Raw genomic sequence first — 14,794 nt, 5'->3', positions numbered from 1 at the left:
TTTTAGAAAACAGAATGATTCTTCGCCCTCCAAACTCATGTGTAGCAGGATAGCTAAGGTCACTGACAGACAAACTTTAAGGCTACACCTAATACATCACCTTTCATTAACAGAATTCCACATAATACCACTGCCTTTACCTCTGTCAGTTCTATCTGCAAATAACACTGTAACATACACTTGATATTAATTGATCACACAGATGTTATATAGCACTTGTGTAAAATCATACATTTTGTTGTTTAAATGAATGCTAATAAGAGTGGGAAACACAGGATAGGATTCTATCAGCAGATGAGGACCGTGGACGATACAGCTCTACACCTCAGTTTGTCAGTGTGTTTCTAAAGCATTGCAGCGTCCAGAAATATTTACTCTGGCATCAAGTCAAAGGATTCTACCTCAAATCAAGGCTGTGCTTTAATACCTTGCTGGGTGGGACTGCGATGTATTGCAGAATCAAGCCCTGTAAAGGATGGACATTTGACTCGTAGGAGTTTGCTTCAGACCTGCTGTATGAGCGCTAGGCTGTAGCTCTGGATCACTCCTGACCTAAGGTACAATCAAAGCACTGACCTGGAGGTGAAGGGCTTGATATCCTGTTACAAATCTCATTACCCACTGGCTAAGCTGTCTAGTCCCTATCACTGGTCAATTTTGTTCTCTGCTCAAAAGGAGATAAAAGCATCATCTGTTCTCTGAGAAATGAGAATTCAAATTACAGCTGAGAAAAAAAATAGTCTGGAATAATTTGATGGTGAAGATAAAATAATCTCAGTTACAGAAATGCACATCTTGAATACTGGGAGCATTTTTCATTCTGTCTCCCTCATTTTATTTGAATGTATTAATTCCTCCAGGAAGGAAGTCTAATCCTTACACCCAAAGGACTCTCTGTCTGGCCCTCACAGGTAAACAAGAAGTCAGTTGGTCTATCTGCAGAAACTCACTGCAGGAACTCGAAGGTCCTTCCCCTGGCTCTTCCTTCCCTCCTTTACCATCCTGCAGCTGCACTTTTTACTGCACAGTACAAACTAAATTCTTGGTCAAACTCTCAGCTGGTGCACACTGGCATTGCTGAGGCTGACTAATGCCAGCTTAGGTTCTTGGCCAAAACAATTAATTTAACCTTTGGAATTAGAATGAGTTTAAATCGTACTGGCTTTTGGTTCTGGGTTTTTTTTTTCCTTTTTTTTTTTCTAAACCTAATAGGAAAGGAATGGGCATAAGAAAAGGAGAGATACAATTTAATTACTTTGGAAAGGACTAGTATTAAGTCATAGGTGAGAAAGACTGAAGACAGGAGTACGATCTACTTCATAATGTTCCTATTTCTTTATAAAATCTAGGGTGACTATGTCCACGGCATGGATGTAAATCCAACCACGAGGCAAAATCCTGGTTCTACTGAAGTTACTGGGGTTTTGCTGCTGACTTCCATCCAAACACAATTCTAACCCTGTCTTCTCAAAAGCAAAGTGATAACTGTAGGTGAAGACAGTTTCTACTGTTCAGTAATACTTAGAGTGGAAATTATTTGCCCATAGTTATTTCGGTTCTTCTTACTTCTTGGGTGTCTGTGGAAAATAACTATAGTAACTACATAGATTCTAGGGGTCCACACCTACTCTTTAATGGTGACAGTTCCACATGGGGCCCAAGTTCATCTTTTGTATTACAGTTACTAGAATTTGCTTTTCTCCTCTACAAACAGTCCTTCCTGGAACTGGCTTCAGCAGTCTGGAAAGAAGCGGTACCTGAGTGCGTGGTTTCTGGCCAAGCTGGGCTGACGCTCCTGCAGCATCTCAAAGATGTTGGGTTGGCGTAGAAATGCCACAATCTTGTCATTGTAAGCTGGAAAAGGAAAAAAAAAACGCAGAGTCTTTATTAACCATTGAAGGGGCCTGGTCACGTCCCTGTGACCGTGCAGGGGCACGCTGACTGCGCTGCTAGCAAGGCACAGGGCAACACGAAGCAGTGCATATGGCTGAGGAGAAGTTCTAAACAGCATCCTTGTGAGCACTGCCTTGAAAAGAACAGAGAAACTTGGCTTACCCAGAGGTAACGTCTCATGATGGTGCTGGTTTCGAATAGCTGTTACGAGACTGTTGCCTGGTCTGGCCAACAGAGTCACCCCTCTGTTTCGAGAGACTTCAGAGGCCTGCATCATCAGAGGAAAGGGAAAGAACGATCAAAACTGACCATTGGTAGCACATCAGTTGGTAAAAACGTTTCTCATCTTTGCTCCTGTGACCTTCAGAATGGTCCACGATGCTGACTGACAGAAGGACAGAAAGCCTGCATGAAAATTACAGCTTTATACTTCAGCCAACTTAAAAAAGGCAGGTGAGCGTGCCTCTCCCCAGCCCTTGCAGGAGGGGCTCACGTGCGAGTGCAGGTGGTGGGTAAGCCTGTTTCTAAGGGTGGTTTCTGACTCATGTTTGGCAAAGACAAATCCTGTGCCCTTGTTGCTACACATAGATTTACTGAATAGAAGGTAGGAAGGGGGAAAGGGAGGTGTAACAGAGGAGTTAAACTTCCATCTCCCACAAAAATTAGCACCAGCTGGTATTTGTTTCTCGCTTGGGAACTGCATGGTACTGCTGCACAGCCTGCACTGGATCCTACCCTTGATCCCGTCACCTGATGTTGTGTTTGTTTTTGGGATTTTTTTTGGTTTTCTCTTCTTTTGGCTAGCTTTCCACTGCTGCTGAGTTGTGTGCCTGAATATATTTCTCCTGAAGCAAGAATTCTGAAAGGAAATGTGTCCAGAGCGCATGAAGAGAAACCTTTGCTTCCCCCTTCCCTTCTTCCTAATCCTGGTTTAGCAGCTTAAAGCCATGTAGCCTGTAAGAATCCAGTTCTGTACACACCTTAAAATAACAAACTGCACACTCTGTGGTGCTGTACTTCTCTTCATCACCATCATTAGGCATCACTAATGCTGTGTTTGGATCGTGGTCTTTACACATTTTACACCTCTAAACAATTTTTCTCTGGCAACACAACAGGAAAATTCCCGGCCGTCTGATTAACCTCCGTTTTGCTAACACTCCTCTCTCCAATCTTTCAGCTAATATAGTACAATTGATTGCTCCAATTCAGGGTTTAATCACAATCGCCTTGTCTACTTTGACTTTCTAATTGACTCATTTAATTTAGATTAGCACACTATTATCTAATCAAAAAAAAGTGACCCCTCTAATGACTTAGTGACCCGGTTCATCTAGTGCAGGGTAATCTGACAGATTTATGGCAGGGTTTAACAGCTTTGCAATTGATCCTGGGATGTTGCAACCAGAGCAGAGAGCCCAAACTATCACAGGGGCCTTTCAACGATAAATACCCTTTCCTGGGTTTTACACCACTGCTGGATTTGAGAGGCTCCTGCCTGTTTGAGTCCTGCTGCTTCCTTCTTGTGGTTTGAGATTTATACATCGCCATATCCCAGTACCTCCTCTGCTTTTCCTGCTAACCAGAAACTCCTTCCTCTCTATTATGGAGGCCTGCTTCTTTCTTCTTTTTGCCTGTAAAATCTCTACCCTGTAATCAAACATGTTGATTTCCATCACAGATGGAAAGTCCCTTCAAGAGAACTTTCTAACCTGTTCCGTTTATAGCAGAGGCAGAAGGAAATGAAGCACTTCATGACCTATGTTCTTTTAGCTACTGATGGCCAGTACAGCTACCTGGACTTTTCTTTCAAAAATCACATAACCAAGAGTAGCATCAACCACCTTTTCCTGTAAAAGGTCTATTATCTACTTAGAATGACTTTTAAATGTCATAAAGCAAACTGCCATGTTTGAGAAAGCATATTTTCATGTTCCAATTTCATGAGGGAGTTTTAAAAGTACATTTGAAATACTAAAGATCAATTCTTTATTAGCATTGCAAGGTGTTCTGTTCAACACCACAGATTATTAGGCAGGAACCAAGGTCACATTTTGATGAGCCAAAAGGATTTAGAAGATTCATGGATGTCATGGAAGGGAGTGCAGGAGACCACTGTTCTTACTTCACCACCACAGCCTGTTCACTGGACTGCCTCTGATCATGCCAAATCAGTGGCCTCGATGAACAGTTAACGATTTCCCCAGAGAATCATTACTCAAAAGTATTCAATGCTTTTTTACTCCCTCTCCTGTACTTGGTATTTTGGGTTTATTGCAAATTGTTCTTCGCCAGCACTTGCAAAACCAAGTGTATTTTTTGGGCTAAGTCATCTGAGCTGCTCAGCGGTGTTTCTGTCCCTGACATGAATCTGTAAGCAAGCCCCAGGCAAGCATGGGCCCAAATATGAATCATCATGCAGGTAACTTTCACATTCACACCAATAATTCAGCCACAATAGCAACACTACACTTCAGGCTGATGGCAGAGGGAAGTTGCCGAGTTGGTGGGAAGATATGATTGAAACAGATCCATTGATACACTTCTATCTTCAGAAAATATGTTGCTGTATTGACCCAAGATGGGCAAAACCTACCCAAGCTACTCATGCCTGGTCTGCCGTTGGTCCTGAAGTACTGACCTCACACCGTAGCCACCTCCCGAGCCCAACCCCATTTGGCAGTGGGAGGTGGTTCAGACTGGTCCTGCTGCAATAAATTTTAATGCTAATTTCACAAGCATTTCTCTGGATGTTTTTCGGGAAGAGGAAGATCCTTTGGCCATAATTCATCTCTACTCCTAGTCAGCTTCAATCTTTACAAATCTTCAACTGTATAGATTTGCTATAGGAAGAATCTGATTGCTGGTACTTTTTCCTCCTTAAATCCACAATACAAACCCAGGATTTATGCTTCTATCAATCCTGCCTATGCCCCTCAGTGATAAAAATCATCCCCATGAAACAGAGGAAAGATGTTTAACGTGACTGAAAGCTAGGGAAGCAAACCTCAACACACATTACTGCATCTGCTAGGGAGGGTATCTCTTCAGAGCCCAGTGTCAGCAGTGGGGAATGAAGAAAGATATGTGACTGCTGAATTATCAGGCTATAAAAACAATGAATGACTTGCTGTTACTAAAGTAAGACCAGGATGTAAAATATGGATTCTTCTTTTAAAATCTGTTTTGCCATCATTTAATTTTGGTTATTTAGTTTTACTAGTTTATTATTTTATTCTGAAAACAGTCAAAATATGAACTTTACCAGAAAGCTCTGAGACAAACCGTTTAGAAAGACAAAAATCCCTTGTTTCCTTTGGAAGATAAAAATCCTCAAAACACATTTCAAAGATAAGAAGTTCTTTTAACTCTACAGAAGGTTGCTGTCAACAGTAACTGCATTGACACCAGCACTGTTACCTCCCCAGCGCTGTAGCTACGGAGTCGCTGAAGGTGCTGTCGGTGAGTCAGGTGATTGGGGAGACGGCCATTCTGCAGCGGGATCCTGGGGTCGATGAACGTGGTAGCACGGCTGTTGTGGTCAACGAAGAAAGACTGGAACACACAGAAACAATGTTGTTGTTGTAAGAAGGCTGCCAACACTGTGATGGTATTGTGGGATCACAAAGTGAAACCCACTGGCAATAGTGCATCAGAAATACCCTGTTCAGGCACAGCCCGTGGAAGGTATCTGCCAACGACAGGACTTTCTTATCCGAAGCTAGAACAGCTCTTGGAAAGTACCTGAAGCTACGTAGGTCAAAATTACGTGTAATGAACATGAAGTAAACAAGACAGAAGAAAATAAAATTACCAAGGAATGCTGCTTTAGCCTATTAGGTGGCTCCAGAAGTCGCTCAGCTAAGCTTCACTGGAGGCAGAGACACTAAGACAGATTTTGCAGTCATGACAGATCTGAACTCTGGCTTAAACTTTTTCGTTAGTCCAGTGCTGCCTTGGCTGTGGGGTGATATTCCACAGAAAGCTAGAGGGTCACCACTGTGCTTCAAAACATTTGTTCTTGAAGCTTTTTTCTGCTTTTAAAATAACTGCTTGCTGCTTGTGCTGTTTAAACCAAACCTTCCCCAATTTTGAGTCAAGAAGGAAGGAACGTTTAGTGATCAAGCAGCCTGATGTGATGTGTTAAACAAGTGGTTAGTTTTGTTGGCGCTCTTACCTTGCCCTGCTGGTCAGTTTTTATCTCCCAGCCACGAGGAAGCTCCAGTCGGGTATCAGCAAACATATTGATAAAATTTACCAGGTCTCTGTTGTGCTGATAGCGCTCAAAATTACGAGCATCTCTACGGATCTTCAGGATCATGTGCTTCAAGCAGGTGCTGTTAGTGAAGACTCGATAGGCACTCTATGGATGGAAAACAGAGGTGAGGAAAACCAGCTCTGGTGTCAAAACAACCTATCTGGGTATTTCATGGGACACATGCCCAAAGAACAGGAACAAATCCTGTTAGAGTCAAGACCCATTTCCACCTCATTGTTTTGATTCGACTAACATATGAACACCTAGAAGAAGGAAATACAATCCGGAAAGTGAAACATCCCCCATGTTATGCACAGTGAGCTTGTGCATAAACTGCCTTTCTAATGCACTCCAAAAAGATGGTCAGCCAAAACACCACCCACAAGATACATGTGGCTGTGCCTCTTTCACTGCTTCCATCGGCCAACAGAAACACTGCTCGTGTGACTGGATTATACCAGAGAGATGCAGAGACAGCTGTGAACATGTATGTACGCTGTAATTCAAATTGAGATGCTTGTAACAGGATTCGTGAACTCAAGAGGACTGCAGTGCAGATGTCTACATCTAAGCTTGCTACCTTATTTATAGTCACTTTATATGCAGAGGATAGAAACAGACACTTGCAATTGTCCATTTTTGGAAGACATTAACCATTTCCTGGAACTGTTTTTTTCTGCAATGACCACAAAGCATGCCAGATGGAGATGTTTTCACGGGTCAGATGAACGCCACCCCTCAGGCAGCTAGTGGTATCTCACAATGGGCATCAACTACACCTCTCAGAGGAACGTGCCCTGATGCAGATCGGAGTTAGTGCTGAACTAGCTGCAGAACAGGGGGCAAAGTGAACCACATTTCTTGCCACAGTGTACTCAGTGATAGAGCACCACAAATACACTTGAGGTGACAACACTTCTTCTCACCCACTGGCTACTCTTGGTATCTTCAGGGAAAAAGCTCAAGGCAGGGTAGAAAACTTTACAGAAATCTGCAACCTTCTGAGCATTTCGCTAGAGAGAAAATGAGCACATTGGTTCTGCTCGTCAGCCCAAAGGATGTAATTACTCACTAGAGTAATGAAGGATCACTGAAGGACTTGGGCCTCCAGCGAAGTGAGCCCCAACGTGCACACCTGTAATCTGCCAAAAGAATCCGACCCCCTAGCTTTGAATTCTCAATTCTGTGTACTTGTAATGCATTTTAACCACTGTAACGCAATAAAATATTTTCAAGTATTATCTTTATTATGTAAAGATTTATCGTGGTGGTAGCGCTGAGAACAGAACACTCCCTGCAGCACAGGGTCCCTAATTATGGGAAGGGTCGAGTAAATGTTACGAAATCACAAAGATATGATCTCTGCCCTGAAGATATGACCTGGTTATGACCCAGGAAGGCTTCATGTTCACAAATTGCTAAGATCTCCATCTACTCCATGACAGACATCCTGTTTCGATCTAATGTGTCATCAATGACTGTCTGAGTGTGTCTTAGCTGCACTAGGGAAACAAAAAGTGTAATGTAGTTTTATCCCTCCATGGAAATAAAATATCTGAAAAATAAGAGCCTTTCCCTTTTAATTCTAACTGCTGGATAATATTTTCCAATCCCAACTTCATTGGTGTAATTAATAGCTTGAAACTTTAATAGGGGTTTGTGGTTAAAATATTACTACCATGCTAAGCCAAAAGTTCTGTGGGCCATTATTTCTGTACAAGTGGAATCTGTACGACCATCTGACAGATGTTTCAATAGATTATTCTGGCTCTCATATTAGAGACAACTTTATAAGCTCAAACTGAAGGCCTCTCTTGGCTTTTTTTATTTCAGTAAGAAATAAAACCAGGATTCAGTCTCTTGTGAGCTGTTCCCTACACCACTGTGGAATCAGTCACTCATTTTGCAAACAACTATGCCGAATGAAAATGATATTGCTGCCAGCTATAAATCATCACGTATCACCCTGTCAGTGGAAGAAATTCTGTGCACCCCATAACCTAGTTCAGGCAATATCAGATGAGTTAATGCATCCCTTCCTCTGCAGGATTTCATGGCAATAATCTCTGGCAGACGCTCGGAGGTGGACAGCTGGCTTCAACCTGCAAAGCACCACGGCCAGAACCTGATGTCTGCAGTCAGCTAAAGGCCTCTGCTGAGGAACCCCTCAAGGGTTTTAATGCCTTTTCCTTTCAAAAAGAAAGGTCATCCCTACCCAGAAATGGATGATTTTCCAAATATTCAGAAGTCATATGCAGATGCCTAGCAGAACTACATGCAAGATACAGAAAACTAAGACTGCATCTGCTTGGGGATTTCCCTGTCTGCTTCCTCCTGGTTGACCTATTATTACATTTTTTCCGCTCCACAGCAGATTTGCAAGAAAACATGCAGATTTATTTCATTAATGGAAAAAAAAAGTAATTTGAATTTTTGAAAATTCATTTTCATTCTTGTTTTTTTTTTTTTTCCAAAATAACTACACTGACTCAAGTTAGTATTTCTTTCACTGCATTATGCCCACCTGCTTCTTGGGAGTGCAAACTGCAGGAGTTAATAATCTTCTCCCTCTATTTCCCTCAGACTTGGCGGTATCTGAGTAAGGTTTCTCAGGAACATGGTGTCTTTGTTTAGCCTGCACCTGGGGCTAAACAATAGCAGTTTTTCTCTCACCCAATGTCCCTTCCCCAACCGAGGAAGGGAATTGGGAAAAGGAGGGAGACTCGTGGGTTAAAATTAAACAGATTTAATAAAATGAAGAAACCAATATCAACGATAACACAAAACACACAAAAGTATACTTAGCTACAGAGCTGCAGCAGGCTGTTCCAGGAATACCAGTCATTGGGAATGAGGAAAGGGAGGTTAGAAGAGAGGAGAGCAAACCCAGCCCCACCTCTCCCCAGCCAGCCCTCCCTTTGATAGTGAGCTTGATGTCAATGATACAGAACACACCTGGGGGCCAGCCTGGGGCAGCTGCCCTGGGGTAACTGCTAATGGCCTGATCACCATGGCTGGCCACACACTGAAACCAAATCCCAGTGAAACCAGGACAAGTGGCTTGAAAGGTACCAACCTCACTCTGTGCAGCAACAGAATCAACACAGCCAAAACCCAGGGTTCCTGCTGGTTCTGGAAGGACAACATTAACGAGCTTCTCTGTACCAAGGAGTTACTTGCGTGAGGCAGAATCCCAGCAAGAGTCTCCTCGGAGCAGCCTGCCTGTACTGTCCCTACCCCGCTCTGGTGCTCAGAAAGGACAACTGAGGCTGAGTCATGCAATTCAAATTCACTGTGCTTCTCCTCAAAGGGCCTGGGGCACAGCATTTGGATTCAGAAATCAGTAGTGTGAGAGAGCAAATCATAGTTACTCACATAGTTTGCATGCAGCACAGTGAAGAACTCGGGATTCGTGATGAACTTCACAGCTGGGGACTGCAGCAACAAGGTGATTTTTTGAGAATTCACAGGAGAAAGGGAACCTTCTCTCCTAATCTCTGGACAAAAAAATAAAGCAGCAAAATCTTATTAACGTAATGGCAAGCACAGTCTATCATTTAACCTTCATGTTGGTGCTGCAAAGCATTGCCATTTACTTGTCATTGCGTTTTTTTTTGGCATGTCCATGGTTTTGGGGACTTGTATGGTAAAGACAACAAAAACAGACACAAAGGGATTATTTTTAATCTGTATCACTTCATGAAGCACAGGAGCAGAACTGAGCATTTGAGAATGTAAACTGTAGAGGTGGGAACTCCTTGACCTTCTACAGCCACCAGAAAAGTGCTTCCTACCACGGAATTATGGTTTGAGTGTGCAGTTCTGGCGTTTTCAAATGCGAGCCAACTTTTATTTGCAGCCCAAGGAAATTGGATGCAGATGTCATCAACAGGATAAGTATAGATTCCCATTTTCTTCTTCTCAACTGTAACTTTTTTTTTCTTCCTGCTAGACACATCATATTATTCTATCCACTTAAAAATGCAGACTGGATCCATTGCTGGAGCTGAATTGATTTGTACTGGGTTAGAATCTGGATTAATGTGCCTAAATTGTATTCCTCCTGCCATTTTTCATGTAAACTAAAAGCCAAATAGCAAATGTATCATACTGTAGCTTTCTCTTATTCTAGTGTGGTTTACATCACCTTTGATCTTTTAATTCTTGGCATTTTATTCTTCTAAAAGCAAAGCAATTCTCTATAGCAGAAACCATTTCCTAATCACTTAAGATGACATATATTATACTCATTAGCTCTTATATATATAGCATAATATACTGACCTAAATACTGGTAGCGATTCCTATTAAATTACTATTTTATTACATAGGCTATGATAGTAAATGATTATACATATTACAAGTAATGACTACATTACTTATAATTTATATACTAATAATACAATGTGTACCTCATTTCCACTTCAGCTGCTAACAGAGAAGACTGGGCTCTCCCTATAGCATCCAGTTAAAGGATGTTATGGGTAAAAGGCTCCCATAAATTGCAATACAAAGGACTGCAAAGCAGCTTTGAATATCAAACATTAAACATTCTTGGTCAAAATTGATTTTCAAACTAAAACCACCTAATGGATCAGGAAAACAAACAGGCAAAACTGAGTATTTTTCTAAACATATTAAAAAAAAAAGTAAGTTCACTATTTCTCTGTGTAATTCTTCCTGTTCAACACGGAACATTCAGAAAATTCAAGCAGACGTTATGTTGCTTCTTTCCCTTTGCCAATGCTGTTCACAGAGGGATGGCAAAAGGATGGCAAATCAGATTTACTTCCAGTAGACAACACAGAGCACAAAGTTAGGTGAAGATGAGCATGATCCAAAGGAAGAGAACAGCCATTCCTTTTGGTGGTGCAGGTTTTCCACCAAAGCAGACAGTTATTTCTGCTTGTGCACAAGTTGCATAGTGGGCACTAGTCTGATTGCTGGTGTTTCTTACCTGAAACAAACACCTAGGCTACGGTTCCACAATGTTTTAAGAGAATATGAGCATGACTACCACCAAAAGAGCAGAAGAGCTCCCTGCCCATCCCATCCTGCCCTGGGAACACATTCTCCTTCATAGTGACACTCATTCTTGTCTGGTCATCTAATGAGCCAGATGAAAGAACCAATCTGTCTGTAAACAACATTAAGGACAAGAAACAGGTTATGTTTCAGACAGATACGTTCTCTGCTCTGTTACTGGGTGCTGTCACGAGTTAGTGATGAGCAAAAAGACAGCTGTGCCTCCTCAGTGGAGCCCATACTCAGATCGGCTCACGGCTATCACAAATCCGCAGCTTTAAAAACCCAACTATTTCATACTTGATGCCAGGGCCACTGCAGGTGTGATCACACAGGCAAATGTGGCAGTGCAGAAGCCATGCCCAGAGAGAACAAACTGCAATGTCCCCAGATCAAAATCACACTGCAGCAAAAATTGACAGCATTGTTTCTGCAACCTCTAAGCTGAATAAAAAACAGATGCTGTTTCCATTTTAATTTCAAATAGCCCTTTACTCAAGTAAAAGTGCTTTGTCTGTCTCAGTAGCTGTTGAAAAAAGAACTGAGGCCCTTTGTATCTAGCTCTGTACCTGTAGCTTCAGGTCTAAAACCTGTAGCTTCAAGTCTAAACCTCTTTTCTTTTCATTAGCTTTTGCAACCCTGTATAATAAAGTTCCAGTCTCCCCTGGAAATGCAGATTTCCCCATCACTGAGTGGCACTGGACATGCCGCCCAGTAGCTTTTTTCCCCATACCTGAGCTTGGCTGGGAAGGCTCTGCCTCCGAGTCACTTCCTCCTCCGGTGGGAACTCTCTCCACCCTGTTGTTTACCACAGCATCATCTTCACTCCGCTCTGTTGCAATAGTTCGCTGGATATTTTGGTATCTACAAACATTCAGAGAAAGGAACAACATGCTTTAGTTAACAGAAGAGCTTTCTGGTGCTTTCCACCTTAGCAATCAGCACTGGTTCTGAACGATTCCAATACTTCTATCCTCAGCATACGACAGAGTAAGAGCACACCCAACTCTTCTCCTTCAACTGATGCAACTACTCACACTTGGGCCAACCATTACTCTGCAAATATGGCATTTTGCACTGACTAACGAATAGCTACAGAGGGTGCAAAGCAAGGAAGACTCCAAGGTCAAATTTAGACAGGTATTCAGGCTACAGGTTGCTATTACGCTTCCCTTGAAAACATCTGGATGTCTGGAACCTAGAAGTGCTGGTGGGTCATGGCTCCCCCTCTCATTTGCCTTATGGCAGCACAACCAATGGAGGAAGAATCAATCCTGCGATACACTGAGCACCCTTCAGTCTTTCTTACTACAGTATTGGATGCACATGCTCAACCCTAAAAAGGTAAAGACTATTAAGAGTGTTCACAAAATGGTTATTACAATACTCAACGGCCAGCAGTTGGGAACACTTTCATTTTGGCAGGCAATATGGAATGCAAACTAGTAGCTAGTGCGACCTCACAGAGCTACAATCTCTGATATGACGGCCACAGAAAAGTAGAATAGGATGTGACACGAGCTGAGTGAACAGCATGAGGATGCAAGAGTTACGTCTGCTTTTGGAAATCAGTGGGATTGGGTGTTTAGCTTGGGCGGTGGCTAGTTGCAGAACAGGGAAGAGGAAACAATATGGACATAACCAAACAACAGGGAGGAGGACGGCAGAAGAAAATTCTGAATAAAAACCTTTGAATGCCTTAAAAAAACTATAACGTCATTTCCATACTAATCATGGAACTAATTGCCACATCAGTTGATGTCAATGGGACTGATCATGGTCTTAGGGATGAGCCCAATACTAAATACTTTACCAGATCAGGAACAAAGTATGTACCTGGCTGTGGGAATAACCTGGAGTGTTCTGAATTTGCACTACACAAAACAAATTCTAGTTAACTTGTTCGCTCACATAGGCAGATGATAAGAGGAGAGATCAAGATTTCTTTGGTTCTACTGGCAAGCTCTAAGTCTCATTTATTGAATAAGAAAATATTTTTTATATACAGAGTGAGAAAGAAAAGAAAAAGAAAGCATAGGGAGAAAGAGAAAGAAAGAAGTAGAAAGAGAAAGAAAAGAAAGAAAATAGGCTCTCAGTTATTTTAGCTGCCTTTTACTCAACCCCAACACTTTTAATCCTTATTTCTGGATTGCATTTCTGTATGTATATAAAACAGGATGGCTTTACTGCCTGCATTTAATCTGATCCAGCATTGTTTGTCTCTCATTTTCCTGACTTACACTCTTTTTTCTTTCCTCAGCTCAAGTTCTGACTTACAAATATTACTTTCTCTCTCTCTGTTTGTTAATACACACTTTATTCCAAATTAGAAGTTAGTCTGGAGTTAGTTCCTCAAAGTGACACAGGATCATTAAAGACAAGCAGTTAGGATTTGGTTTTTACATCTCCCAACAGACACCATCTCCAGTAGCTCACTGCAGCCCAATCTTGGGCAGAAGGGTTGGAGATAATTAAGTAAAATAATTAAAGTTTTAATAGATTTATGCTAAACTTTCACAGTACTATGTGTGTCCCTCAGTACTCGAAGTCATTTGAAGCTACAGTTGGTGTTTTTTGACAGCTCAATAAACAGCATCTTTAAAAGTTTTTTTAAAAAAATTGGGGGTTCTGAGTTTAAGTAAACATCCATCTTTACAAGGGAATTCTGACAGCAGGTTTCACAACAGCATAAATTTACTGCAGTTTCAAACCCTCTCTTTTAGACTCTCATTTTAAATTTTTATTCACTTGACTGCAGGCAATTGAATGAACCTTCCATCCCAGTACTGGAGGAGTTTTACAACACCCACATGCAACAGAAAGGGGGGAAAAAAAAAAAAGGCAGGTTTATATAATCAAGGGACATAAGCGTACATATAAAAAAACCTTGTAGCTTCAATTTAATGAGATGGTAGAAAATCCCTCTTGGCAAACCTTAAAGAGTAGCACTAGCTGTGTGCCAGCGAAAGGCTGTGCTTTTCTTCTGGGTCTCAATACTATAAAATCATCTTATATAAATACCAGAAAGTGGCCAAGTAATTGGAGAAAACATTGACGGTGCAAAAGTTACGGGAATGCCTCTGGAAATTTCAGTCTCCTTTCAAAGTGATTTGTCAAAGAAACAGAGGTTTAGAAATACCACACTGTGGCTGTCTTAGCTATTATGGTTATAATTTCTTACGCTACTTATTACCTTTTAAATCAGTGCAAAGACGAGTCTAGATACACACATGCTGCAAAGCACCTTTCCACAGAGCCTGAACAACAAGGACTGTTACCTGCTGTGCTGACAAGTAAGCAAGGTAGGTAGTGCTGTAGAAAATGAGCAAAAGTCTTTAAAATAAGAAGTGTGGAGTCTCTTTGGAGTTTGCCCAACACCTGGATTCCAGTTTTGCATTCCCTGTATCCTCAGGTGGCCAGTACAGCTAGTGGGAAGCTTGGAGCACAGAAAGAAACAGGACCAGGCTCAATCACAGCTATGGAGGGTTTTTTCAAGCTGAATTTCCAAACCTTTGTGGTTTTGGCTGGGCTGGACATACCAAGCTTCCTTGTAATATTTTGGTCTTTCCATTCCCTTCCACAAATGAAACCAGGAAGCTGAAAAGTGAGCAGATTGGTT

General features: G+C 41.8%; 1 protein-coding gene across 5 annotated transcripts in view; it reads right to left on the bottom strand.

Annotated features, from left to right (window-relative positions):
- Positions 1 to 14,794, bottom strand: part of HECW1 (HECT, C2 and WW domain containing E3 ubiquitin protein ligase 1) — a 257,027-nt gene that overhangs the window by 37,578 nt on the left and 204,655 nt on the right. For all 5 annotated transcript variants that reach the window (XM_068396194.1, XM_068396192.1, XM_068396195.1 and 2 more), the window contains 6 exons: positions 11,909 to 12,039; positions 9,527 to 9,648; positions 6,071 to 6,256; positions 5,314 to 5,448; positions 2,056 to 2,161; positions 1,758 to 1,854 (listed from right to left, as the gene is read on the bottom strand). In XM_068396194.1, the coding sequence (XP_068252295.1) occupies positions 1,758 to 1,854; positions 2,056 to 2,161; positions 5,314 to 5,448; positions 6,071 to 6,256; positions 9,527 to 9,648; positions 11,909 to 12,039 (777 nt within the window). The remainder of the gene's footprint in view (positions 1 to 1,757; positions 1,855 to 2,055; positions 2,162 to 5,313; positions 5,449 to 6,070; positions 6,257 to 9,526; positions 9,649 to 11,908; positions 12,040 to 14,794) is intronic.

The sequence above is a fragment of the Nyctibius grandis genome, chromosome 3 (genome assembly GCF_013368605.1).
Source record: "Nyctibius grandis isolate bNycGra1 chromosome 3, bNycGra1.pri, whole genome shotgun sequence".
Taxonomy (NCBI): domain Eukaryota; kingdom Metazoa; phylum Chordata; class Aves; order Nyctibiiformes; family Nyctibiidae; genus Nyctibius; species Nyctibius grandis.
The sequence above is the reverse complement of the archived record's forward strand: the minus strand, read 5'-3'. Positions and strand labels throughout refer to the sequence as shown.